Source organism: Mustelus asterias, chromosome 12 (genome assembly GCF_964213995.1).
Source record: "Mustelus asterias chromosome 12, sMusAst1.hap1.1, whole genome shotgun sequence".
NCBI lineage: Eukaryota > Metazoa > Chordata > Chondrichthyes > Carcharhiniformes > Triakidae > Mustelus > Mustelus asterias.
In genome coordinates this window covers 15,270,802-15,295,736 of record NC_135812.1, presented here as the reverse complement: position 1 = coordinate 15,295,736, position 24,935 = coordinate 15,270,802, and the positions used below count along the sequence as shown (strand labels likewise).

General features: G+C 41.5%; 1 protein-coding gene across 9 annotated transcripts in view; it reads right to left on the bottom strand.

Annotated features, from left to right (window-relative positions):
* Positions 1 to 24,935, bottom strand: part of synrg (synergin, gamma) — a 119,175-nt gene that overhangs the window by 58,937 nt on the left and 35,303 nt on the right. For all 9 annotated transcript variants that reach the window (XM_078224822.1, XM_078224824.1, XM_078224828.1 and 6 more), the window contains 5 exons: positions 23,392 to 23,646; positions 20,670 to 20,809; positions 14,267 to 14,382; positions 11,106 to 11,168; positions 7,425 to 8,411 (listed from right to left, as the gene is read on the bottom strand). In XM_078224822.1, the coding sequence (XP_078080948.1) occupies positions 7,425 to 8,411; positions 11,106 to 11,168; positions 14,267 to 14,382; positions 20,670 to 20,809; positions 23,392 to 23,646 (1,561 nt within the window). The remainder of the gene's footprint in view (positions 1 to 7,424; positions 8,412 to 11,105; positions 11,169 to 14,266; positions 14,383 to 20,669; positions 20,810 to 23,391; positions 23,647 to 24,935) is intronic.

Here is a 24,935-nt window from a genome sequence, read left to right as displayed (position 1 = left end):
AACTCTTTACCCATAGAATCCCTACAATGCAGAGAGGGGCCATTCACCTCATCGAGTCTGCACCGACTCTCCAAAAGAGTATCCCATCCAGGTCCTTCCCTCTGCCCTATCCCCATAACCCCATGCATTTATCAAGACCAATCCACCTAACTGGACATCTTTGTATTGTGGGAGGAAACTGGAGCACCCAGAGGAAACCCACACAGACATGGGGAGAACGTGCAAACACCACACAATCACCCAAGGCCAGAATTGAACCCGGGTCCCTGACGCTGTAAGGCAGCAGTGCTAACCACTGTGCAGTGAGTAACAAGTGTGTGGTATTCCCAAGACTCTGCTGCACTTGGTGTTCTCAGTGGTAGAGGTTGCGCATTTGGGAAGTGCTGTCAATATAGTCTTGACAAGTGTGTCTTGTAGTTGGTACACTGCAGCATCAGTGTGCAGGTGGAGGGAGTGAATGCTTAAGATGGCGCTGAATAGGGTGCCAAACAAGTAGGCTACTTTCTCTTGCGTCGTGTCAAGCTTCTCAAGTGTTGTTGGAACTACACTCGTCCATGCAACTAGGGAGTGTTCCATCACAATCCTGGCTTGTTCTTGTCAGTGGTGGCAAGTCTTTGGGGAGCCAGGAGGTTTTGCTTTTAATTTCCACACATGAAACTAGTTCTATTCATTAAAAGTGATGAGGTTCTCTATTTTAATAGTACTTCAGGCCATTGGCTGCAGACTTCTTTGAACACTAAATCACACATTTACTTATAGCTTCTGTACAACAAATTATTTTAGAGGTGCTGTGCAGTTAAAATTAACATAGAATTTCCAACCTCTGATCCGTACTTGTAACCGTAGTCTTCACATAGCTGATGCAGTTTTTTTTTATTAATTCAGGGGATGTGGGCTTTGCTGGCTAGGCCAGCATTTGTTGTCCATCCCCGATTGCCCTTGAGAAGGTGATACTGAGCTGTCTTCATGAACTGCTGCAGTCCATGTGGTACAGGTACACCTCGTGCTGTTAGGGACGGATTTCCAGGCTTTTTCCCCAGCAATAGTGAAGGCAATATGTTTAAAGTTTAAAATTTACTTATTAGTGTCACAAGTAGGCTTACATTAACACTGTAATGAAGTTACTGAGAAAATCCCCTAATCGCCACACTCCAGCACCTGTTCGGCCACACTGAGGGAGAATTTAGCATGGCCAATGCACCCTAACCAGCACGTCTTTGGATTGTGAGAGGAAACCTATCCAAGTCAGGAGGTTGAGTGCCTTGGAGGGGAACTTCTAGGTGGTGGCGTTCCCATGTATATGTTTCTGGTCAACAGAGACCCCAGGAAGTTGATGTTGGGGATTCAGAGATGGTAATACCGTCGAATGTCAAGGGGGAACAGGAGTAGATAACGAGGAGAAACATCTCTGGGGACTCACTGTGCTCCCACAAACTTTGACTTTTAAAGGTTGGCATTTCCTAACCACCATGAATTATTGTGTCCCCTCATCTGTTCTATTCTGCCGCAGTGTTGACCTTCTCTATGAGCTCTGACTTGCAACCCAGATTCCCCAAATACAATTAAAAAGCTGCATACTTATAATTGTGTTGCTAATAGCTGTTGATTGGAAAAACTACACATACATTGTTTCATAGATTCAAACTTATTACTCAATACGAGGCGAGTATGAAAGGAGAGAGATGATTAGAGAGAAGAGCAGGTGGGTGGAGAAAATGCTATGATTAGTGAAAGCTTAAAACTCTGCAAGCAAGCAAAATACACGGTATAACCATTATAAATAAAAGACTGAGCAAATTACAGCCCCAGCTGGGCTAAATGTGAGGAGTACAGAAAGTGCCACATTCAGATCTTTTCAAATAACCCTTAACACTCAAATCTCCAACACAGAACTTGGCATTATTTTCAAATTGTAGAAAGCATTGTGCCAAGCAAAAACTTCACTGAAGTTGTTACAAAGCACAGAGAAACTCACACACGAGTGCATCGCTTCCAACAAAAGGCCACAAACCTAAACTCCATCTTAAATATGACCAAAATGTAATAATTCAATATTTCATTCCTTTGTGTTCAACAGCGTTAGAATCTACTTACCCAAATCTCTTAAGAAAAGCATCCCATTTTAATATGTTTTTAATTTCTACACAAAAAACAAGTTTTATTCATTGAAAAGTGATGAGGCTCTCTATTTTAATAAGTTAGATATCAAGAACATTTGCCAGAATTTTACCGCCTCGCCCGCCCAAGGCTTTTAAGATCCCGTCCGAGGCCAATGGGGAATGCCGTTCTGCGAGCCTTGCCCGCCCCGATTCTGGGGCGGACGAGGAGGTAAAATTCCAGCCATTGGCTCCAAACTTGACTGATCACTAAATCACACATTATTACTTACAGCTCCTAAACAACAAATTATTTTGGAGGTTGAATGCCGTCAGGGGTTATGTAACAAAACCCAGATATTGTTGATAAACAACACGTTACCCAGCATCTTTGCATTTTAAATAAAAGCACCTTGCCATGCAACAGGTGCTTAATGGATCTCGTCAAATCTAGCTGATAAGTAAATCTAATGGCTAATAAACACTAGGAAAATAAATGGTGCTTTATTGCAAGAAGCTACTAGCTGGAGCTGTAACCTAGTTGCCACTACTACATTAACATAAAAGGCTAGTGCATTACCAGTGACTACGATACAGATGAGTTATCTCACTGAGGCACTTTTGGAATTGCCAGCAAGGTGTGGAAGATAAATCATCCCACCGGGCTGGTCTTTGATGTGTTTTTGAATAGCTGAATAAAGAATGCAGAATGCCCTGGCTCCGTCTCTCAAAATGATCTCTGGGACTGTTTATCAGCCAGAAACCAATGCTTGCAATGTAGGAGGGAGAAACTGTCATCCTGAGCTGCACTTGCTGGCACTACTCAACCAAGAGCTCAGGTGAAATTCTGAAATGTCATCTCCAGCCCTCCTTCTTATTCAATGCTGATACAAACTGATTTTAATAAAGCGATTTTTAAAAAAAAAAACAGAGAAAAGGAGTGTGCATTTGAATAGCACCTTTATGCCCTCAGGGTGTTCCAAAGCCAATTCATTTAAGTACAAATCACTGTTGTTTTGTAGCCAATTTGCGCACAGCAAGACCCCACAAAAGCAATGCAATAGATGGACATTTGTTAATACTGTATTTACTCCGCCCACCTACATTCAAACATCAGTTTCTTTTAACTGACTCAGTTGCCGCATAGCGGTGCACGACCCATGACAATGGAAACATAATACAATATAAATAATGCACTAGAAATTAAGTAGCTTGGTTGTCGTGGTCACAGAGCAGTCATCAGCTAAAGTGCATCACAGAGTGTAAAATTTGGGAATTTGGAGTGAGTGGAAACAGTTGGTGGGAGTGGGGGCAGGGGGTGGAGGAGGTGTTGCTTTTTGCCTTCAACATGTGTGGTGGTTTATGTTGTCAGTAAATATTTGATGTAATTCACGTACAAAAATGAGATCAAATAATTCATTAAAGTACTAAAAACTATTAGCCAGTTGAATGTAGACATAAACCTTAATTATACAAATTATGTAAGGTTAGATAGGGATTGCAGTTAGATAGGGATAAGGGTTGTGTGCCCTAGCCGCAGCAGGAGTGAATTTCAGACGGAGGAACTTCAGCTCCACTCGATTTATTGAGCTAGAGGCTGAGAAACAGTCATTGCAAGGCACCAGGGAGAGGGAAGGATTACCTGAACACAGGTCCAGGAGATAGTCACCCATTAGGTTACATTTAGTGATCACGGACTGGACAGAGTAACTGCGAGTCAGGAAGATAAAGGAATCCTAAGAGCAGAACTGGAGGAGCCTCGGCTTATGTCCTTACCCAACGAGGATTCTTGCTGCCTGTGTGGATGAAGGCAATGTCTGAAATAATTTCAAAGGGTTCGCTGCCTGCGCTCTTTGGGGCTGGAGAAGAACTCAGAGTGGGAGGAGGAGACTTAAACAACAACATAGGTGGAATGAGGTTCTGCTGAATCATAGAATCCCTTCAGCATAGAAAGGAGCCATTCAGCCCATTGAATCTACACTGACTCTCTGAAAGAGCATCTTACCCAGGCCAATCCTCTACCCTTTCCTGTAACCCCATGCATTTACCATGGCTAATCCCAACCTACACATCTTTGGACACTAAGGGGCAATTTAGCATGGCCAATCCACCTAAACTGCATATCTTTGGACTGTGGGAGGAAACCAGAGCACCTGGAGGAAACCTAATCAGACATGGGGAGAACATGCAAACTACACAGAGTCGCCGAAGGCCAGGATCGAACCCGGCCCCTGGCGCTGTGAGGCAGCAGTGCTAACCACTGTGCTGCCCTGAGAGAGCATGAAGAGCTAGGGTCCAAATTAGTGAACAGAACCTCAAAAGCAATAATCTCTGGATTATTACACAGCCACTTTCAATTTGGCACAGGGTCAAACAGGACAGATAGTCAGATGTATGGCTGAAAGAATGGTGTGGGCGACAGGATTTGATTCATGGGGTACTGGTATCAGCACTGGAGAATGAGAGAGCTGTTCCATTGAGAGGGGCTCCACTTGAACCTGGATCATTTTGAGGTTGACAGGCTGGTACACAAGGTTCAGGGCTGGAGTCTCAGCTATTTACAATCTAAATTAATGACTTTAGGTGAAGCGGGTGTGGTGTATCCAAATTTGCTGATGATACAAAGCTGGGTAGGAAAGTAAGCTTTGAGGAGGACACAAAGTATCTGCAAAGGTATGTAGACAGGTTAAGAAGTATAGAGATAATGTATAATGTGGAGAAATTGGGTCATTTATTTTTGTAGAAAGGTAGAAAAACATTGTTTTAATTGATGACAAACTATTAAATGTTGATGCCCAAAGAATTTGGAAGAGTCCTTCTGCACAAAACACAAAGATAACATGTAGGCACAGCAAGCAATTAGGAAAACAAATGGTACGTTGGACTCTATTACAAAGAGGTTGAAATACGAGAGTAAGGAAGTCTTTCTGCAATTGTAAAGGGCTTTGGTAGAACCACACCTGGGGTATTGTGCACAACTTTGGTTTCCATACCAATTAAAGGATATATTTGTCCGGCAATGAAGGCTCACTAGATTGATCCCTGGGTTGACCCATGTAGAGAGATTGGGTAGAATAGGCCATATTCTCCACAGTATAAAATTACAGATAATCTCATTGAAACAAATAAGATTCTGAGACGACTTGTTAGGATAGATACAGAGAGGCTATTTTCTCTGGGTGGAGAGTCTAGAACTAGGGGCATTAAATCAGGATAATTTAGAACTGAGGTAAGGAAAAATTTCTTCATGGAAAGGATTGTGATTCTGAGATTAATAAGACTTTATGACTCTTAGGGAAATCTGGGACATGGGTGGAAAAGTGGAGTTGAGGTAGAATTCCAGCCATGAGTTTATTGAATGGCTCCCCGGGCTATATGGCCAGTTCCTGCTACCATTTCTTAGGCCGATTAAAAGAGAACCTGTTTACCAAGTCATTCATACAACACGAACAGACCAGACTAAATCTGATGAGTCATGTTGGTGCACATTCCGTTTTGTCAGATGCACTGGACATTAGTCCTGTGCCTAAAATTTTACTTGACTACAGCCAGAGTTTTAATTCGGATCTCTGCAAAGCAGTTTAAGTGTAAAGAAATTCTCAAATGAACAGTTCTACCTAACCATTACCACAGTATGAATGTTCCAAGCTAATTAGGACAGCTTCACAGGAGTCTACCTTTGCAGTTACACACTTTCACATAATCGTGCATGTTAACTGTTGGTGTGCTCTGGTAAATTAAAGAGGTTGAGGAACGCTTTAATGTATTAATTAATACATTATACTTACCAATCCGATATCCACCCATCTTAGCTCCACAATGAAAAGCCTTCACTTCACAAACTGAAAGAAACCCCTTGTGCTTGCTACTGGCATTAAGGTACACTGTGGAAGCATTACTCCCATACTGCTGCAAGGGATCAACAGATCAGCAGAGTTTCTGAACTGTGAGCGGTTGATCTGAAAAGTATTAGTCTCAGCTTAGTCTAATTTCAGGCCCTGCGTCCCACTTCTTAAATGCCCCACATAATATGCATTGATACTTACCTATCATTTATGTGCACCAACACTATCACCACTCATCAAATTTAGTCTGGTGGGTCACTGTTGTACAGATAGTATAGTGAACAGGCTCTGTATTTAACAACCAGGATATTTTAATTTCTGGTACATTATTTATACCACATTAGGTTGTTAACAAAAGTAGATATTTTAAAAGGGAAGTAGAGAAATATTGTGGGCACACTCTCAGGCTCAGTTTCCAAGACTCGAGTTTGTTAAACCAGTCAGTAGACCTGGAAAGCCTTCTTAAACCCACCAATCATAACCCTTGTTAGCACACATTTTTGTCCAGTGATTATTTACATGCGACTGACACATTCATCCCCCATTGTCCGGTCTGTTGGCTGAACAGACACTGCTTAATTGTTCTAACACGAGGCAAGTCACGCCCAGAGGTTTTACATCCAGAATTAAGGCCAAAGCTCTTTATTCCGGACATTTTGAAAGTGGTTTGAAAGAGCTGTCTAGAAATATAAACCTTCGATCATGGTGCCCATTTCACGATAATTACACAAAGTGTTATTTGCAACCTCGTTAGAAGATTGCAGTTAAAACTAGGCACCATGTTTAGGCACCATGTTACTTTTTGTGTAAGCAATCACCACTGAATGTGCAAAGCAAACTGTTGTAGTTACTGGAAGTCTGAAATAAATGCTGGAAATGCTCAGCAGGTCTGGCAGCATCTGTGGGATGTGGCTGCCTACAAAAGAATAAAGTGGAAAGAGAAATTTATAATACTGGTCAAAGGGGCGCAGATAAAATAATACAACCAACCCAGTGCCGTCCAAGCTGACTACAACTCTCTCTGGACTTGTCGTAATTGTTCATTATTCAGATACTAGAACGGATGAATATGTAGGTGTCTGTTCAGAAAAGAAGTGACACCATTTGGATTATTCCACTAATTCCAAGTACTGAACAAACAATTGTTGCATTTTAAGTGGGAAAAAATATTGACAGCAATGCTGGTTCAACTGTGGTAACTGAAGGCAATATAGTGGACACAAGGTACCCTAGCAATTGAAGGTGCCTGGTAATAACTCTAAACCAAGGGCATTCATTGGATTTCTCCACTACGGTTAACAATTGAGTGTAATTATACTCACTGAAGAGGAGACAAACTGAACAATTCCCAACAGCCATGATTATGCAGAATGGGCAGCTACATATATAAATGGTAAATCATTGGTGCGGCATTATAGAAAGGTACCTGCAGTATGCAGATGATTTGGCTGCATTTACCAGATCAAGCGAACCATTTCCTCACCTGTAACAGGAGGCGGCTGACCAATGACAGGTGGTAAATCCAGCGAGCTGTCAGACAACACATGCTTCAAATCACCACCAACCTCAGCTGACTTCATGTCAAACTGACCAGATAAGGCATCTTCCGAGTCCTCTTTACCAATACTGCTCCCACCAATCGAAGGAAGGTCCAAAGATTTCACAGAGGCAGAGTCTTCTTTTGCCTGTTTAAAAGCAGAGAGTTTATCTACGAAAGCCTTGTCCGAGGTGCTGAATGCAAGGGACAACTTGGTAACTGGAAAGTCATCCTCATTCTTCTCTTGAGAAAGGGAGGAGTTGTCTTTTTGTTCCTCAAAGCCCATCACAGGCCCCTCCTCAGGTAACTGTTTAAATACATCATACTTGTCTACAGTGGTGGTTGAAGGCTGTTGTCCACCCTCTGCTATGCCAAGGGAGGCATCAAAAGATGCTGTGAAGCCATCATTCTTCTCCTGCCTGAAAACACTATATTTATCACTTGACTTTTGTTCAGAGGGTCCTGTAGTGCTGGAGCTGCCAAAAGCTATAAAATCTGCAAATTCATCCTGACCCCATCCCCCACCCGATGAAGTATTGGCTGCTACGCCAAAAAGATTGAAGTCCCCAAAGTCATCAGTTCCACCAGCAGTCTTGCCACTGGCTGAAGAAAAAGTACCAGATGATAGCGATGACAATGGTGATGCAACACATACAGATGATGTAATGGATGATGTCACAGACACTGGTGGAAATGACACAGATTTGTTCTCTCCAGTGCAACTGACAGAGGTAAAAAGGTCCGTGAGATTGAAAGAGTCTTTAGGTTGTGTTACAGGTTGCGGTTGCGGCTGAAGAAATGGCACAGAAGGAAACGCTGTTGCGAATGTCTTGGCTTGCTCTGACGAATCTACTGGTGAAATGCTGTCTGCGGTTTTGAAGTCTGTGAATCCATCATCATTCCCCGGTGACTTGAATTCTGCAAAGCCCTCCCCTGCAAACATACATCTTTTCAGTGACAAAATATCAGCAGTTAAGAATGGAATTCTATATTTCACTTTTCACAGCACACAAACACAAGCATGTTCAAGTTAGTAACTACGACCAAAGCACCAACCCATACCAAGCATGCACTGCCAAGTAAAACCCTGCATTGAACATACCACCATTTAATTTCTCATTGTAGGGAAGAGGGATGGTCAACGAACCAAATTTAAATACCAAACTGGCCCAAATTAGGGCCATTTTGTAAATCTGGAAAAAAGAAAGTGAGAATTTTAACCCAGCTTCGATGGGTAAATGGTCTGGACATTTCCCATGGTGCATGCGTGGCAGCATTCCGCTAAGTATCTATTCAGCCCACACACAAATGATGATACACTGTCTAGTTCTGCTCACGTGGCAGTATAGTGGCAAACATTTCAATTTACTTTTGTCTTTTTATGGAAAAGGGTCGGTTACTTTATTTGTTTGCATTTTTCATTTCAATATCTGGAAATATTGCAGTAATCGATGCAATAGGTTTTTTGGAAGGGGTGAAAGGGGAGGGAGTCTACCAATTCAAAGTGCTGCTTTTGAGTATCCATCAGGTTTCTTGGCCCAGTCAGTTGGCTTCCAATCTCTACGACTTCTCTTTCTATGACACTTATGCTAACAGCTCCTATTTCTTATGTAGCCCAAAATACACAGCCGATCTGAGATAGTGATTTTCTGTTTAAAACCACCATATTTTGTATGAGGCTATTTTGAGACCAGATCAAGAACTGAAAATCAAAAATACCAATGTTTTCCCATTTATCCCCCACTATTTTTTCTTCGAGAGGGACTGATCTCATGCAACGGGCAGTCATCACCTGACCACAGTGACCATATGTCATTTGTGATCCTTAAAGAAGGCTGTCAGGTAACCATTCAAACAAACAAAGTACCGCTGTTATAGCATTCACCCACCATTCAAACCTGCCTTTCCAGCGGGGAAATCAATGTGTGGGGTCACTGACTGATTTCGTCCTCCTGTGGAAGACTGAAGCCAATTGTAGCCCCCATAGTGCCACCGTGGCTCGGCAGAGGTTAAAGAGCAAACCTGTGATGCGCTGATCACTTTGCCTTAGCCATTCAATAGATACACCTGTGAGCTTTCAGAGAAGCTAAAAGTGCATAATTTCAATGGCCTATCACTTGCCAAAATATGACTGCTCCCAAAAAATAAAACTGGGTGAGAAATAGTAAGGAAACTCAGTTGCAAATCTTCAGGCTCACATCATTGCTAAGGCACAGTGCACTCATTATGCCTCAGGTGATTCCTCGGGCCCTTAACATAGTGACTGCACTTTCTAAATTAAAAAAATCTTCATGGCATTTTTACTAAGTTGCAATAATCAAATTATCCTCTGTATGAACTATTTTGGCCTTTCTTGCTTCAGCTGAGTAATAGCTTTCTCCTGTACGTTGATGTGATTGATTAAAGTGCACTTTGACCTGGGCCAACAAAGTGAATGTTTCTTCCCAACTCCTCAAATGCACTCCGCCGCATTCCCCAATTTTAAAAGGTAGATAAGACAATCTGTGCCCAGTGAGACTGGAACCATTGCTAATGCAACTCACAAGCTAAAATGAGGATGCATGTAACAATAGCTCAGCAAGGCTCACTCTTAGTATATTTTTCTTTATGGGAGTACACCTGCTCTATTCCTTTCCCTCCCTTCCCAATAAGGAATCCACCAACAGAAGAGAGCAGAAATAATTTTCTAACGCAGTGTGTTGAATATGGATATATTGTTCTATCCCACCTCAATTTCTTTTTTAAAAAGAGGCATATAAAACAAAGGAAAAAAGCAGAAAGTAAAATACTACAAAAATGCTTAGACAGCTTAGCTTTTACAAACTATCCTACAATTATTTTAACTGCAAGAGGAGAATTAAATGTACAAATAAAAAAAATTCCAAATATAAATAGATTAGCCTAATCAACTGGACATCTAGGTATCAAAAACAGAAAATGCTAGAAAATCTCAGCAGATCTGACAGCATCGGTGGAGCAAGAGCAGAACCATTGCTTCGAGTCTGGATGACTCTTCGTCAGATATCTAGGCAATACTGGCACTCTCTACCAATCCTTGCACTTTATTTTCATTAAGACTATTACTCTTTTCAAGAATTCAAAAGAAACTACTGGGACGGAACGTTGGGGGGGGCGGGGGAGGAATCCCAATTGTGAGCATGCTGCTCAATCTAGTATTGCATATCTTAGTCACAAAGAAGGCTGTGTGTGGTGGTGGCCTGTGTGTGTTTGTGTGCATGTGTATGTGCCGAGGTTGGTTGGGGGAGGAGGGGAAGGCGGGGGTTTGTGGGTACACGTGCACACGTTTTTAAGTCATGTTTTTCTCTGGTCACCCATCAAGTCAGTATCGCTTTGTTACATGATTACTGTTTAAGGAATATTCTGAATCATCACCATTAAATGTTAATAGTCATCGCAATTCTGGGTCAACATGGGAGCCAATTTGGAGATGCATTGTTCCCGATGCCATTTGTAGAGTAACCAGCAAATCTACATAGGTTAAGTACATGATTATTATGGTTTCTTTGGGAAACACTATGCCTTTCATAAGATGAATCTTAAAGTACTCTATTGACCACAGCGAATACATGCATGGGTGGTCCAACACACTGCTATATATCCACTCACTTGAGCTTTTATTCTCTGTACTCTGGCCAAGTTCCCGAAAAACACTGTATTTGTCGCCAAAATCTGAAAGAAATTGAAACAGTCATAACATATTCAAATAACCTTGCATCTTCTCAATCCCCAATAACAATAATGTGCTAAAATAATAATTCAGTGCAAAAGATTTCCTTTGCTGAAGTACTCCAGACTCTCAATAATTGAAGTGTCAGTTTATAATGCAACGTTAACCTGAAAATTTCACACTTTTGCCTCCTCATCAAAATATTCTTGGGAACTCTTCTTTTTGTATCGCATGGTTATGTCATAAGAACATAAGAACTAGGAGTAGGAGTAGGCCATCTGGCCCCTCCAACCTGCTCCACCATTCAATAAGATCATGGCTGATCTTTTCGTGCGCTCAGCTCCACTTACCCGCCCGCTCACCATAACCCTGTCATGGAGACAGCTCACATTGGTACTTGCAAATGATGATATGGGTGCCCGAAAGGTGGGTTGCCCCATATCCCAGTGCTAACATCCCTCCCCATGTTGAGTATACATGCACAAACAATACGTTAGGGCACCAGATAGCTCCCCATCAGAGAGGGGCTTGGATCAAAGTATTTCGGGAGTCTGGAAGTTGTAATTTTTCCTCCAAGTCAGTGTTACAATTCGCATGGGGGAAACTGTAAACTAAAATAAAGAAGACAGAGGGTGGTTGTAGAGGGGTTTTTTTTCCAAATTGGAGGCCTGTGACCAGCGGTGTGCCTCAGGGATCGGTGCTGGGTCCACTTTTATTTGTCATTAACATTAATGATTTGGATGAGAATTTAGGAGACATGGTTAGTAAGTTTGCAGATGACACCAAGATTGGTGGCATAGTGGACAGTGAAAGATTGCAACAGGATCTTGATCTATTGGGCCAGTGGGCTGATGACTAGCAGATGGAGTTTAATTTAGATAAATGTGAGGTGATGCATTTTGGTAGATCGAACCAGGGCAGGACTTACTCAGTTAATGTTAGGATGTTGGGGAGATTATAGAACAAAGAGATCTGGGGTACAGGTTCATAACTCCTTGAAAGTGGAGTCACAGGTGGACAGAGTGGTAAAGAGGACATTCTACATGCTTGGTTTCATTGGTCAGCACATTGAATACAGGAGTTGGGACGTCTTGTTGAAGTTGTACAAGGCATTGGTAAGGCAACACTTGGAAAACTGTGTACAGTTCTGTCACCCTATTATAGAAAGGATATTATTAAACTAGAAAGAGTGCAGAAAAGATTCACTAGGATACTACCGGGACTTGATGATATGAGTTATAAGGAGAGGCTGGATAGACTGGAACTTTTTTTCCCTGGAGCATAGGAGGTTTAGGGGTGATCATATAGCGGTCTACAAAATAATGAGGGGCATAGATCAGCTAGATAGTCATCATCTTTTCCCAAAGGTAGGGGAGTCTAAAACTAGAGGGCATAGGTTTAAGGTAAGAGGGGAGAGATATAAAAGGGTCCAGAGGGACAAATGTTTCACACAGAGGATGGCGGGTGTCTGGAATGAGCTGCCAGATGCAGTAGTAGAGGCGGGTACAATGTTGTCTTTTAAAAAGCGTTTAGACAGTTACATGGGTAAGATGGGTATAGAGGGATATGGGCCAAATGCGGGAAATTGGGATTAGCTTAGTGGTTAAAAAACAAAGGGCGACATGGACAGATTGGGCCGAAGAGCCTGTTTCCATGCTGTTTTCCTCTATGACTGTATGACTATGACTCCATTATCAAATGCCAAAAAAAATTACCAACAATATTTCACTTTTGTAACTTCTACTTTAACACAAATCAGAGATAATGCAAATTAATTGTGAATTAACAGGAAATCTGATACTTCAAATAAAAAGGTACGCTTAATTTTAAATAGTTGATACAACAAAGGCAAGTCTTACACGACCACAATCACTTGCATCATTCCCTGCAGACATGTGGCACTATGTAGCTACACAGTTCCACAATGTAAAACAGAAAATGCTGGAAAAACTCAGCAGGTCTGGCAGCATCTGTGGAGAGAGAAACAGAGTTAATGTTTTGAGTCCAAATGACTCGTTGTCAGAGTTCCACTATACTGTTCTGTATTCACTAGGTCAGGAATCCTACCCAACAATAGCTTTCACCTCAAGAGTTTCACGAGTACGATTACCAACTAGGCATATTTCTATGAACCCTCTCTCCCTCGGGTCACTACAGTCCTGATGGTGTAGCTCCCCAGAATTCCTTTTCAACCAGCCAACCAACAACATTGCGGTTCACGGTTTGGCGACTTCTGGTAACACACTTAGCTCTTCATCTGTACTGAGGAAGTACAGCAATAGAGGCTATCTTTTGGATGAGACATTAAAACAAGGTCCCATCAACCCTCTCAGATGAACACAAAAAAAAATCCAATGAGACTATTAAAACAGGGAAATTCTCCTTGGAAATATTTATCCCCCAGTCAACAAGACCAAGAACAGATTCTGCAGTAATTTATCTCAATGCTATTGCTTGTGGAGTCCTGTTGCATTTATTGGTCACTTTCTTGCCTTAAATTAGTGCGCACGCTTGAGTGCTTGAGGACATCATGAGCTGCTATAAAAATTCAACTTATTCTCATCTTTTCTTTCTTATTCTCATCTTTTCTTTCTTATTGGAAAGATATCTTCATTAGGCACGTCTTGCGTGCCTTCTGATCATTGGCAGTGGCATGGGAGCCATGGTGACTTGAAGTATTGGGTAGTGTATGAGGTCTAAGGAGGAGGAGAAAGGGTAAGAAACAGGAACATCTTCAAAAATAATGAAGATGAAAATATAACATCTACTGATATATAACTTCAGTTATGTGGAAGAAAAAAATTTTTTTTGTTCAATCTTTTATTGACATTTTATGACAGGCTGATTTCATTCGTTTAGAATACGAAACAGGAGGTACTAAGCAAACACCATCCTGTTTATAAAAGCATATTTCTGTTTTATTTGTATTCTAATTCATGCATTCAGGAATTTTAAAATGCAAACAATTGGCCAGATACATGCTCCCTTTTTTATATATACCATCACTGTAATCTGGAGTGAATAATTCCATTCATTACGATTTTTAAATGCTCAATTTTGGAATAAAATGTAGACAGTGCTCGAAGACAGTCCACTCTACCTGCAAATGAAGAACTTTCTGTAGGCTTGTCTTCCGTCAAGTCTTTAAAGACGGCATATTTATCCACTGAAGATAATGTAGACGTTCCTGAAATTGGAGTCAGTAAAGTATGTGCACTGAAAGAGAGAGAGAATTCAATTACCCACAAAATTATCTCAAACATCAGTGTGTGCCAGAAGAACTTCAGGTGAGCAATTTTTCCTCAAGTTATAATTACAATCACTCATTAATGTTACAAATGAAACAAAAAGCTCTCCATTTAATCCCACGTGCAGAATTTATCAATGTCTTTCAAATGTCAGAGAACACCAGAGCAAGCCCCCTATCAGTTCTACAAAAAGAATCTCAGCACCCCCAAAAATACAGAGTCATAGAGAGTCATAGACTAGATATTGACTGTCTAGTTGATCTGTGCCCCTCATTATTTTATACACCTCTATAAGATCACCCCTCAGCCTTCTACGCTCCAGAGAAAAAAGTCCCAGTCTATCCAGCCTCTCCTTATAACTCAAACCATCAAGTCCCGATAGCATCCTAGTAAATCTTTTCTGCACTCTTTCTAGTTTAATAATATCCTTCCTATAATAGGGTGACCAGAACTGTACACAGTACTCCAAGTGTGGCCTCACCAATGTCTTGTACAACGTCAACAAGGCGTCCCAACTCCTGTATTCAATGTTCTGACCAATGAAACCAAGCATGCTGAATGCCTTCTTCACCACTTTGTCCACCTGTGATTCCACTTTCAAGGAGCTATGAACATGTACCCCTCGATCTCTTTGTTCTGTAACTCTCCCCAATGCCCTACCATTAACTGAGTAAGTCTTGCCCTCCTTCAATCTACCAAAATGCTTCCCCTCGCATTTATCTAAATTAAACTCCATCTGCCATTTGTCAGCCCACTGGCCCAATTGATCAAGATCCCGTTGCAATTGGAGATAACTTTCTTCACTGTCCACTACGCCATCAATCTTGGTGTCATCTGCAAACTTACTAACCATGCCTCCTATATTCTCATCCAAATCATTAATATAAATCATTAATATAAATAACAAATAACACTGGGCCCAGCACTAATCCCTGAGGCACACCGCTGGTCACAGGCTTCCAGTTTGAAAAACAACCCTCTACAACCACCCAATTTTGTATCCATTTAGATACCTCACCCTGGATCCCGTGAGATTTAACCTTATGCAACAACCTACCATGCGGTACCTTGTCAAAGGCCTTGCTAAAGTCCATGTAGACAACATCAACTGCACTGTCCTCATCTATCTTCTTGGTTACCCCTTCAAAAAACGCAATCAAATTTGTGAGATATGATTTTCCACTCACAAAGCCATGCTAACTGTCCCTAATCAGTCCTTGTGTCTCTAAATGCCTGTAGATCCTGTCTCTCAAAATACCTTCCAACAATTTACCCACCGCAGATGTGAGGCTCACTGGCCTGTAGTTCCCAGGCTTTTCCCTGCAGCCCTTTTTAAACAAAGGCACAACATTTGCCACCTCCAATCTTCAGGCACCTCACCCGTTACTATCGATGATTCAAATGTCTCTGTGAGCGGACCCGCACTTTCCTCCCTCGCCTCCCACAATGTCCTGGGATACAATTCATCAGGTCCCGGGGATTTATCTACCTTGATGCGCTTTAAGACTTCCAGCACCTCTTTCTCTGTAATATGAACACTCCTCAAGACATCACTATTTATTTCCCCAAGTTCCTTAACATCCATGCTTTTCTCAACAGTAAATACTGATGAGAAATATTCATTTAGGATCTCACCCATCTCTTGTGGATCCGCACATAGATGACTTTGTTGATCCTTAAGAGGCACTACTCTCTCCCTTGTTACTCTTTTGCCCTTTATGTATTTGTAGAAGCTCTTTGGATTCTCCTTTGCCTTATCTGCCAAAACAATCTCATGCCCCCTTTTTGCTCTCCTGATTTCTCTCTTAACTCTACTCCTACAGCCTCTATACTCTTCAAGGGATTCACTTGATTCCAGCTGCCTAAATATGTCATGTGCCTCCTTCTTCTTGATCAGGGCTCAATATCCCGAGACACATTTACTTTACTGCCCTTTGAAGGATAAGGGCTGGCTTGAGACAAAAAGAAACTGAAGGAAAGTACAAATTTTCTCACAAAGTTTTAGCACAAAGAAAAAAATAAATCAACAGCAGATAGTGTTCATGTCAGAATTAGGGGAACGATTGTAATATCAGGATTCAGAAAAAATATGTAAATCAAACTAAAACAAAAAGACAGTAATAACATTTTTCAATTTTAAGGAAGGAAATGTTTACCAGAGTTACAGTATTCCTTTATTTAAAAAGGTGAACTAAAGATAATATATAAAATCCTTCTTTAACATATTGTGCGCCTTTCTACACTGCATTTTAGTAAAGCTGTGATAACCTTCACCTCATTACCAAGAATATCCGTCGTTCATTTATGATTCTATTCTGATTCTACAGAGACAGCTTTTGTCTAGTTTGGATTTTAATGAACTATGTTAACTATTATCTTGTGGCTCATTTTACATTGCAGTATTAAAGCCTAAATTTAGGCAGCATTATTATATAATTTTGCAAGTCATGTAATTAACCTCAATGAAATACTTCTCAAAGAGAGAAATCTGCAACATCACAATACATCGCCAACTAGCCACTACATATTGAGGCTTTTCTTGGCACCCTGGATTGGCCCATATAGAGAATTTAATATTGAGAAATTCATGTAAAAATGCAATTTCTCTCCCACACTTTCCTGAATAAAAATATTTGAGTGAGAAGCACAATTAGAATCCCATCGCCAGCACAAATCACTACCAATAGGGAGAAGCAGAGAGAAAACACAGGGTCTGGAAGGATGCAGTGAAGAGAGCAGTGTATGTGAAAGCAAGCAAGGTTTCAGGGACTCTGAATAATTGGGGCAGAATCTAACCACTTTAGACCTTGCCTGAGAGACGGGACCATTTTTGGATTTGGAACCCAGCTTTCTGAACTGTGCATCTGATGGTTGCTCTTTACCAGAGCCAACCAACTGATATCCTGCCTCTGGGCGCCTTGACTAAAAACAAAAACTTATATTTATACATTACCTTTCATGTAATGAAACATCCCAAGGTGCTTACAGGATTATTATAAAATAAAGTATGACACCAAGTCACAGGAGGTATGAGGGCGGGATGATAGAACATTTTGGCAAAAGGCGGATTTCTAATTAAAGGGACTTTGGGCATGGGTTGGGAAAGTTGACCAGCATTTGGACTTTTCAGTCTGCAGCAACCACAGAAATGGAGGGGGGAGCTGGGGGGGCTACCCACCACCCTTCTTACCTGAACATCCTGCAGAAGGACTGCAGTGAGATGAGCTCTACCAAGGATGGGTGGAAGACGACAACCTTTCCAACCAAACAGACATGGATGAAAGTGGCCGGGGAAGTCAGCAAAGGGGATGTTCTCCTTCCAACCTGCAGACAGTGCATCAAGAGGATGCACGGTCTCTGGAGGACATGGCGGGCAAGTGGCATAACGCCTTCAGGTGCTAAACCACATAGCAATGTTTACAGCACACCTTTGCAGCTTCACTCATTTATCTCCCTGCAGGCACTTCACATCCCCATCTGAGCAGCCAAGTTCATCCTAATGCCATCTCACACCCATGCCACACTGTCACACTCAACAAATTATGTCCTTTTGTCTGCTCACAAGCCATTAGGCACTCGCACCTCTCTGCTCCCCTTGCAGGAGGGCAGACCACCTGCCCAGAGGAAAAGACCAGGATGGGTAGAGGAAAGGAGTGGCCCTTACCTTCTGGGCCATTGGCAATGCTTTTCAACCTGGTCCACTGGGAGGGAGATCTTGCACCAGGAGGGTGCACATATCACCAGTAACTGCCGTGTTAGCCTGAGCCTCCTGAGGCAGCGGTGTTCAGATATGTCTAGAGAACTGATGCTCTGCGTGTGAACACTGTGTTGGTGGTGTCACCTCATTCCAGCTGGATCTTGGTGTCCATCCCATCAGCTCTATGGAGGGGCATGCGGCTGAGAAGACAGCTGGTGCTGCTGTTGGAGCAGTTGGCCATGGTATGGCCTCTGCTCTTGAACCTCAGTAGGTGCAAGATAGAATTGGGCAAGTTGTGTGCCCATCATGTGCTGAAGGCTGACAGCAAGGTAGTGTCACTGCAGGCGAGTGCAACGGTAGATAGGTGAAGTCAACAACCATCTGTCAAGTAGTAAAAGCACTCCTGAGAGAGAAGATGAGCTTTGTACAGCAATTTCTCAATAACCATGGATTCAGTAATTAACAGTTTGTCAGTTTCACTGAAGATCTTCCCAATTGGCTTAATCTCAAAATTTACCTACTTACTCACAGCCATGCCACAGTCACCCTCAACAAATGGTGTCCTTTTGTCTGCTCACAAGCCATTAAGCACTTGCACCTCTCTACTCCCTTTGCAGGAGAGCAGACCACCTGCCCAGAGGAAAAGATCGGGGTGGGTAGAGGAAAGAAGTGAAGGGGATTCCCCACTTGCCTTCAATCCCATCCTGAAAGGCAGAAGTCAGTGGGATCGTGGCAAGATCCTGATCCAGCATCAGTTTCCAGGTCTTTCCTACCTAGCCTGCCTCTGAACCTGCCTCAAACTGCTTGGGGAAAATTCCAGCCATAAGTTATAAAGCAGAAACCATGTTCCACTTTCTGCAAATATTCCTTCCCATTTACAGAGCAAACTATAAATTATTTTTAAAAACATCACTTTCTGGCTTGCGTTCCGAGCTTCCTTCAAAACACACTATGATTGGGTAGTTTGGTTGCAATCATTCATTCAAGTAAAGAATGCTCTCACTTCAGAGATTAAAAAAACCCCTCTGATTTCGCAGGTTTTTAAAATGGCGTGAACGGCCAAAATGTTCCAGCCATTCAGTGGATTGAGGCTGTGCTTGCTCCCTCCCCCACTCTTATCCCATAATTCTTTAATTGTCTCTCTTTCAAATACTTATCCAATTCCCTCTTGAAGCCTACTGATGAATCTATGTCCACCACTTTTTACAGCAGTGCATTCCAAATGTTAACCAATTTTCCTCACTAACTTTGGTTCATTTGCCAATCAACTTAAGTTGATGCCCTCTCATTAGTGACCCTTCAAACATTGGAGACAGTTCCCCTTTAGACTTCCATGATATTAAACACCTCTTTCTTCTTCGCCTTTTCTGCTCCAAAGAGAATACCAGCTCTTCCTGTCTATCCGCGTTACTGGAATCCTTCATCCTTGGAACCATTCTCATAAATCTCACATATCTTCTTTATAGCCTTTGCATCCTTCTGGTGTCCAGAAATCGAGACAATACTCCAGCTTTACGACAAAGGCCTCGCGATTCAGCTTTATGGCACAATCATTTATTTGAGACATCAACAGACTTTAATACTCTGTCAACTTTTCCCCTGAAAATTGAATGTTGCAAGGACGGCAAATTAAATTTAAGATCTTTAAAAGTTAGTCCTAAAGTAGTTCTGGATCTCTAGCAATAACCAAGCTATTAAATAATATTTGGGCAAATGTGAATTAGCTATCCTATCTTGTGTACTTGGTTTGGATAATGAATGGTATTTATTTTTGCCCAGCAGCAAGTACAGATAAATCCGCATAGCTAATATTTACCAAACTACTTGCTGCTTTTGGAGCCAATAGGAATCATTTGGTATTTTACTTGAACCAGCACTAATGACTAATTCAATTCTGAACTTCTACCTCATTTGATCAAAAGGCATCAAGTAAAGGGCATTCACTCAAATGTGAAATCTGTTGGCTCAATGCTACAACATAATTTCAATTGGGGTGGAAGACGCCACCAGCCCAAGCTGTCAAAATTATGAAGAAATCAATGCAGGAATGATGTTCTACACCATTTCTTTTTTGCCAGCCTTGATAATAAGGCATAATAAGTTTACTGCTGTCACTGAAAGTCATTTACTGTACTACATACACTAAGGCGACACGGTGACATAGTGGTTAGCACTGCTGCCTCACAGCACTAGGAACCCGGGTTCGATTCCCGGCTTGGGTCACTGTCTGTACAGAGTCTGCATGTTCTTCCTGCGTCTGCGTTGGTTTCCTCCAGGTGCTCCAGTTTCCTCTCCGTCCGAAAGACATGCTGGTTAGGTGCGTTGGCCATGCCAAGTTCTTGCTCAGGGTACCCGAACAGGTGATGGAGTGCGGCGACATGGGGATTTTCACAGTAACTTCATTGCAATGTTAATGTAAGTCTATTTGTGACACTAATAAATAAACTTTAAACTTTTACTGCATTGCTAGGCTGTCCGGTTCCCCAAAATCGGCATCTGGAGTTTCATGAGGCTTGATCTAACTATGCAGAGAACGACTGCGTGTCAATGGTTCAAACCTGATTGTGGTCTGTGAGTTTGCTGTCTTCGATAGACTTCCAGAGGTTTCATTCTTGAACCCCTTGAATGAATCATCAGTTGTGTTAGGCTTGGGTGCCTCCTGAAAATCCTGGAAATCATCGTCATCAGATTTTACAGCCTGGAAAAGGGACGGTTTTAGGTTTTTATATGGTTAAAATGGTTCAGTTACTGCTATTGCATTGACTCGCAAACGCTTTTTTAAAATATGAACGATATTCACTTGACATATACTGACCAAATATCCACTGTAACTATCATCCTACATCTATGCTTTAGCTAAAAGGCAAATAAGTGTTAATGTGCAACAACACTGTGAATTTAGTCTTTGCAAAATTTCACTTAAAGTCAAGATTACAAAGATGATAGAGTCTGTAGTACTGACATCCGCTAAGATAATCTTAGATTGGCATAAAACTACAGGGAAAGAAAAAGAAAATGCTTGAAACACATAGCAAAGAAAAATGACAAGTTAACACTGGTCCTGCTCTGCCTTTTCTCTTCTCAGATATTAATGAAACAGCATTTTATGTTTTTATTTCAACTTTCCATCCTGGTTTTATTTTGGATCGATTCCCTGACTGGATAGAAAGCCAAGACATTTTCCTAAACTAGTATTCCATGCATGATGTGCCAGGGAATCAACTCCTTTATTTTAATTTTTTGACCAGGCAAGTTAGCTATTTAATTTAATGAAAGACATTGACATATCAAACAAAAGCTGTCAAAAGAACCTGAATGACTTTACTCACTCACCAATGTGTCATTCACCACTAGTCTTTTTTTAAACTACTGCTGGTTACTTTTATGGGAAAGCAGGACAATTCAATTCTAGGGGAGGCACGATGGCACAGTGGTTAGCATTGCTGCTTCACAGCGCCAGGGACCCGGGTTCAATTCCAGCCTTGGGTCACATTCTCCTCGTGTTTGCGCATGTTTCCTCCCACACTTCAAAGATGTGCGGGTTAGTTTGATTGGCCATGCTACATTGATCCGAGGATTAGCATGGTAAATATGTGGGGTTACGGGAATAGGGCCTGGGTGGGATTGTTGTCGGTGCAGACTCGATGGGCTGAATGACCTCCTCCTGCACTGTAGGGATTCTATGATTCTAATTAACAGTGGCAAATATTACTTTTCATGAGAGGCTAGCTTTTACCAGACCTTCCTTGCAAAATTTCTAGTTTCCATTGAAAAACGCCTTCAGTTGACAGCTAATTTTTAAAATTTAAAATTTAAATTTTTAATTTTTGGTCTCTATTCTTTTAACAATGTGCAATCAACACTTTTTAATAAATAGTCATCCATTTCTCATAGTGACCACCTTACGATTGCTTGAGCTTCTGTTAGCTAAAAACAAATCAGAGCCCAATGCGTAGTTACAGCAGCTCAAAAAATTAAAATAAAGCTGGAAAGCGCAGTAATTTAAAAAAAATTAATAGTGCAGAACAAAACATACACCAGCTTCTATTCACTGCACAAGAAAGTACATATGCATGTGAACACTGAGCACGGACAGGATTGAGCTCAATCAAAAAGGACACCTCAGGAGCAAGCTCACATGGGAAAAATGATCACTTGAGTAAGACATTACATTGCTGCCAGTACCTGTAGCACTGCACCCCATCATAAAGCCAACAGCTTCAGGACGGGATGTGCAGTCAACAAGTTGACCTGAAAAACTGCTGACTGGAATATATGTTTCTAAATGGAATCATCGGAAGTTAGTTTTCAGAGCTCCATCAAAACTTGCCTTGTATCATGCATTAGAAGACAATTCATGAGTCTATTTAAAATATTCTGCATAAATAAGGAATCAGCATCAAGGTAGAATAGAGAAAAAGAACTTCTGAGTTCACTCAGGCATCAAGGTTTCTGGCTATATCACAGTTTCTCATCGCCACCTTCTCTCGTTCTCCATTGAAAAATGGAAAGTTCTCTTCTCCTTACTTCTTTTTGTAGGTTGTCGTTATGGATTTTGAGAGTCAGCTGAGTGATTGTACTGTTCAATTTTTAAAAAATTCTATTCTTGTTTCTATTTACTGGTATACTAGATTGCAGAGGGAATTGTTCCCCAGTGGAGAATGTTGACTGGAGACAAGATGTCCTGTTACATTGCTAAAGTTAAGGCTGTGGCAACAGGGAGTCAGGGCGGATAATCTCAGCATAAGAGCACACGAACATAAGAACTAGGAGGAGACGACCATCTGGCCCCACGAGCCTGCTCCGCCATTCAATAAGATCATAGCTGATCTTTTCGTGGGCTCAGCTCCATTTACCCGCCCGCTCACCATAACCCTTAATTCTTTTACTGTTCAAAAATTTATCTATCCTTGCCTTAAAAACAGTGAGGTAACTTCAACTCCTTCACTGGGCAGGGAATTCCACAGATTCACAACCCTTTGGGTGAAGAAGTTCCTCCTCAACTCAGTCCTAAATCTATTCCCCCTTATTTTGAGGCCATGCCCGCTAGTTTTAGTTTGACCTGTCAGTGGAAACAACCTCCCTATTTGTTGCTTTAATTAATAATCTATAATACTTTCTTAACCAGCTCTCAATCTCAAAATTACTATTTTAGTTACTAATTTATTGTATTATTTGTAGTGTTGTATTTGTGCTATTTTTATACTATATTTATACCATTGTACTTTACTGTACTTCTTTTCCTAAATATTGTTGCACAAGAGTAATACTTGTAGTTACCTGACTGCCAGGGAAAGATGCCACAAAACCACTGGAAACTTGGGTTGTGCTGCCACCCATTGGTACAGGAAGGCTCATTCCTACCACAGACTGGCCTGTGTGAACAGACATAGATACAGTCGTACCAGTTGGCACCGATATCATAGGTTGCTGTGGCACTGAAGTAGGCAAAGTCAGCGGGGTCCCACTTAACGTAGGAATAGGAGCAGATGGAAATTGGTTGAGATTTTCAAGATTCAACGCAGGAATGCCTCTCTGAGGGGAAAGAAAATCATGAACTAGTGGGATGCAGAACCGAAACCACAATGGACAAACTACAGTTTCTTTCCACAATATTCCAGTTTAAATGCTTTGATACCTTCTAATCAACTCAAATTTCTGAAGCTTTTAATTGCATTCAGTTGCTTACCAAACATAATATTTCAATTATCTAACAGGAATTAGGCCCTTTATTTACAATCGTAGAACCACAGAAGGTGGCCATTTTGCTCATCTTGTCTATGCTAGCCTGAGGATACCAGGTGCCCTTTCTAATCACTTTCCTGCACATGACCCATGGTCCTGTAACTTGCAGCACTTAAGATGCAGATCCAGGTACTTTTTAAAGGGAGTTGAGGGTCTCTGCCTCCACCACCAACTCGGGCAGCAAATTCCAGATACCCATCATCTTTTGAGTAAAAAAGTTCTTCCTCATGTCCCCTCTACACCTACTGCCACTTATCTTGAATCTCTGTCCCCGGTTCTAGAATTCTCTACCAAGGGAAACAATTTTATCCCGACCACTCTATCTCTTCCCCTCATTATTTTGTACACCACTATTAAGTCACTCCTCAGCCTCCTTTGTTCCAAGGAAAATAACCCCAACCTCTCCAATCTCTCCCCATAGCTACACTTTTCCAGCCCTGGCAACATTTGTGAACCTCCTCTGCACTCTCTCCACAGCAATTACGTCCTTCCTGTAATGTGGTGACCAGGACTGCACACAATACTCCAGCTGTGGCCTCACCAGTGTTTTATACAATTCCAACATTATATCCATACTTTTATATTCTATACCTCTGCCAATGAAGGAGAGCATTCCATAATCATGATGCCAATCCAGTCAGTAATTCCATTGTTAATTATTCACCATCATGAACAAGTGCTGCAAGGCTACTGCTGATGATTAATTGTAACCGCACACTTCATTATCAAAGGAAGTCTAGTAATCTTTTTAAAATCTGAGGTTACATGCAAGTTCAATCATCATCGAAAACTGTTATCCATAACGGCTGGGCTGGCAGCAGTGGAGAAAACCATTTCATAACACACACAACTTCTGTGTTCATTTTATTGTACATAGCAAATATGGGTGATGATTCTGTTTTCCCATTTATACTTCCTCTAAATAAACCTTTTGTTTTTATTTTTACTTGCCCCATCATCATCTCTTTTTGTCTTGCACCATCATTTAAACTCTCTGCCTTCCGTCGTCCTATTACAGGTCTTCCCTTTTGTTCTTTCTCCACGTTCCCCCCATCCAACTATCTCCCTGCCTTTACAGA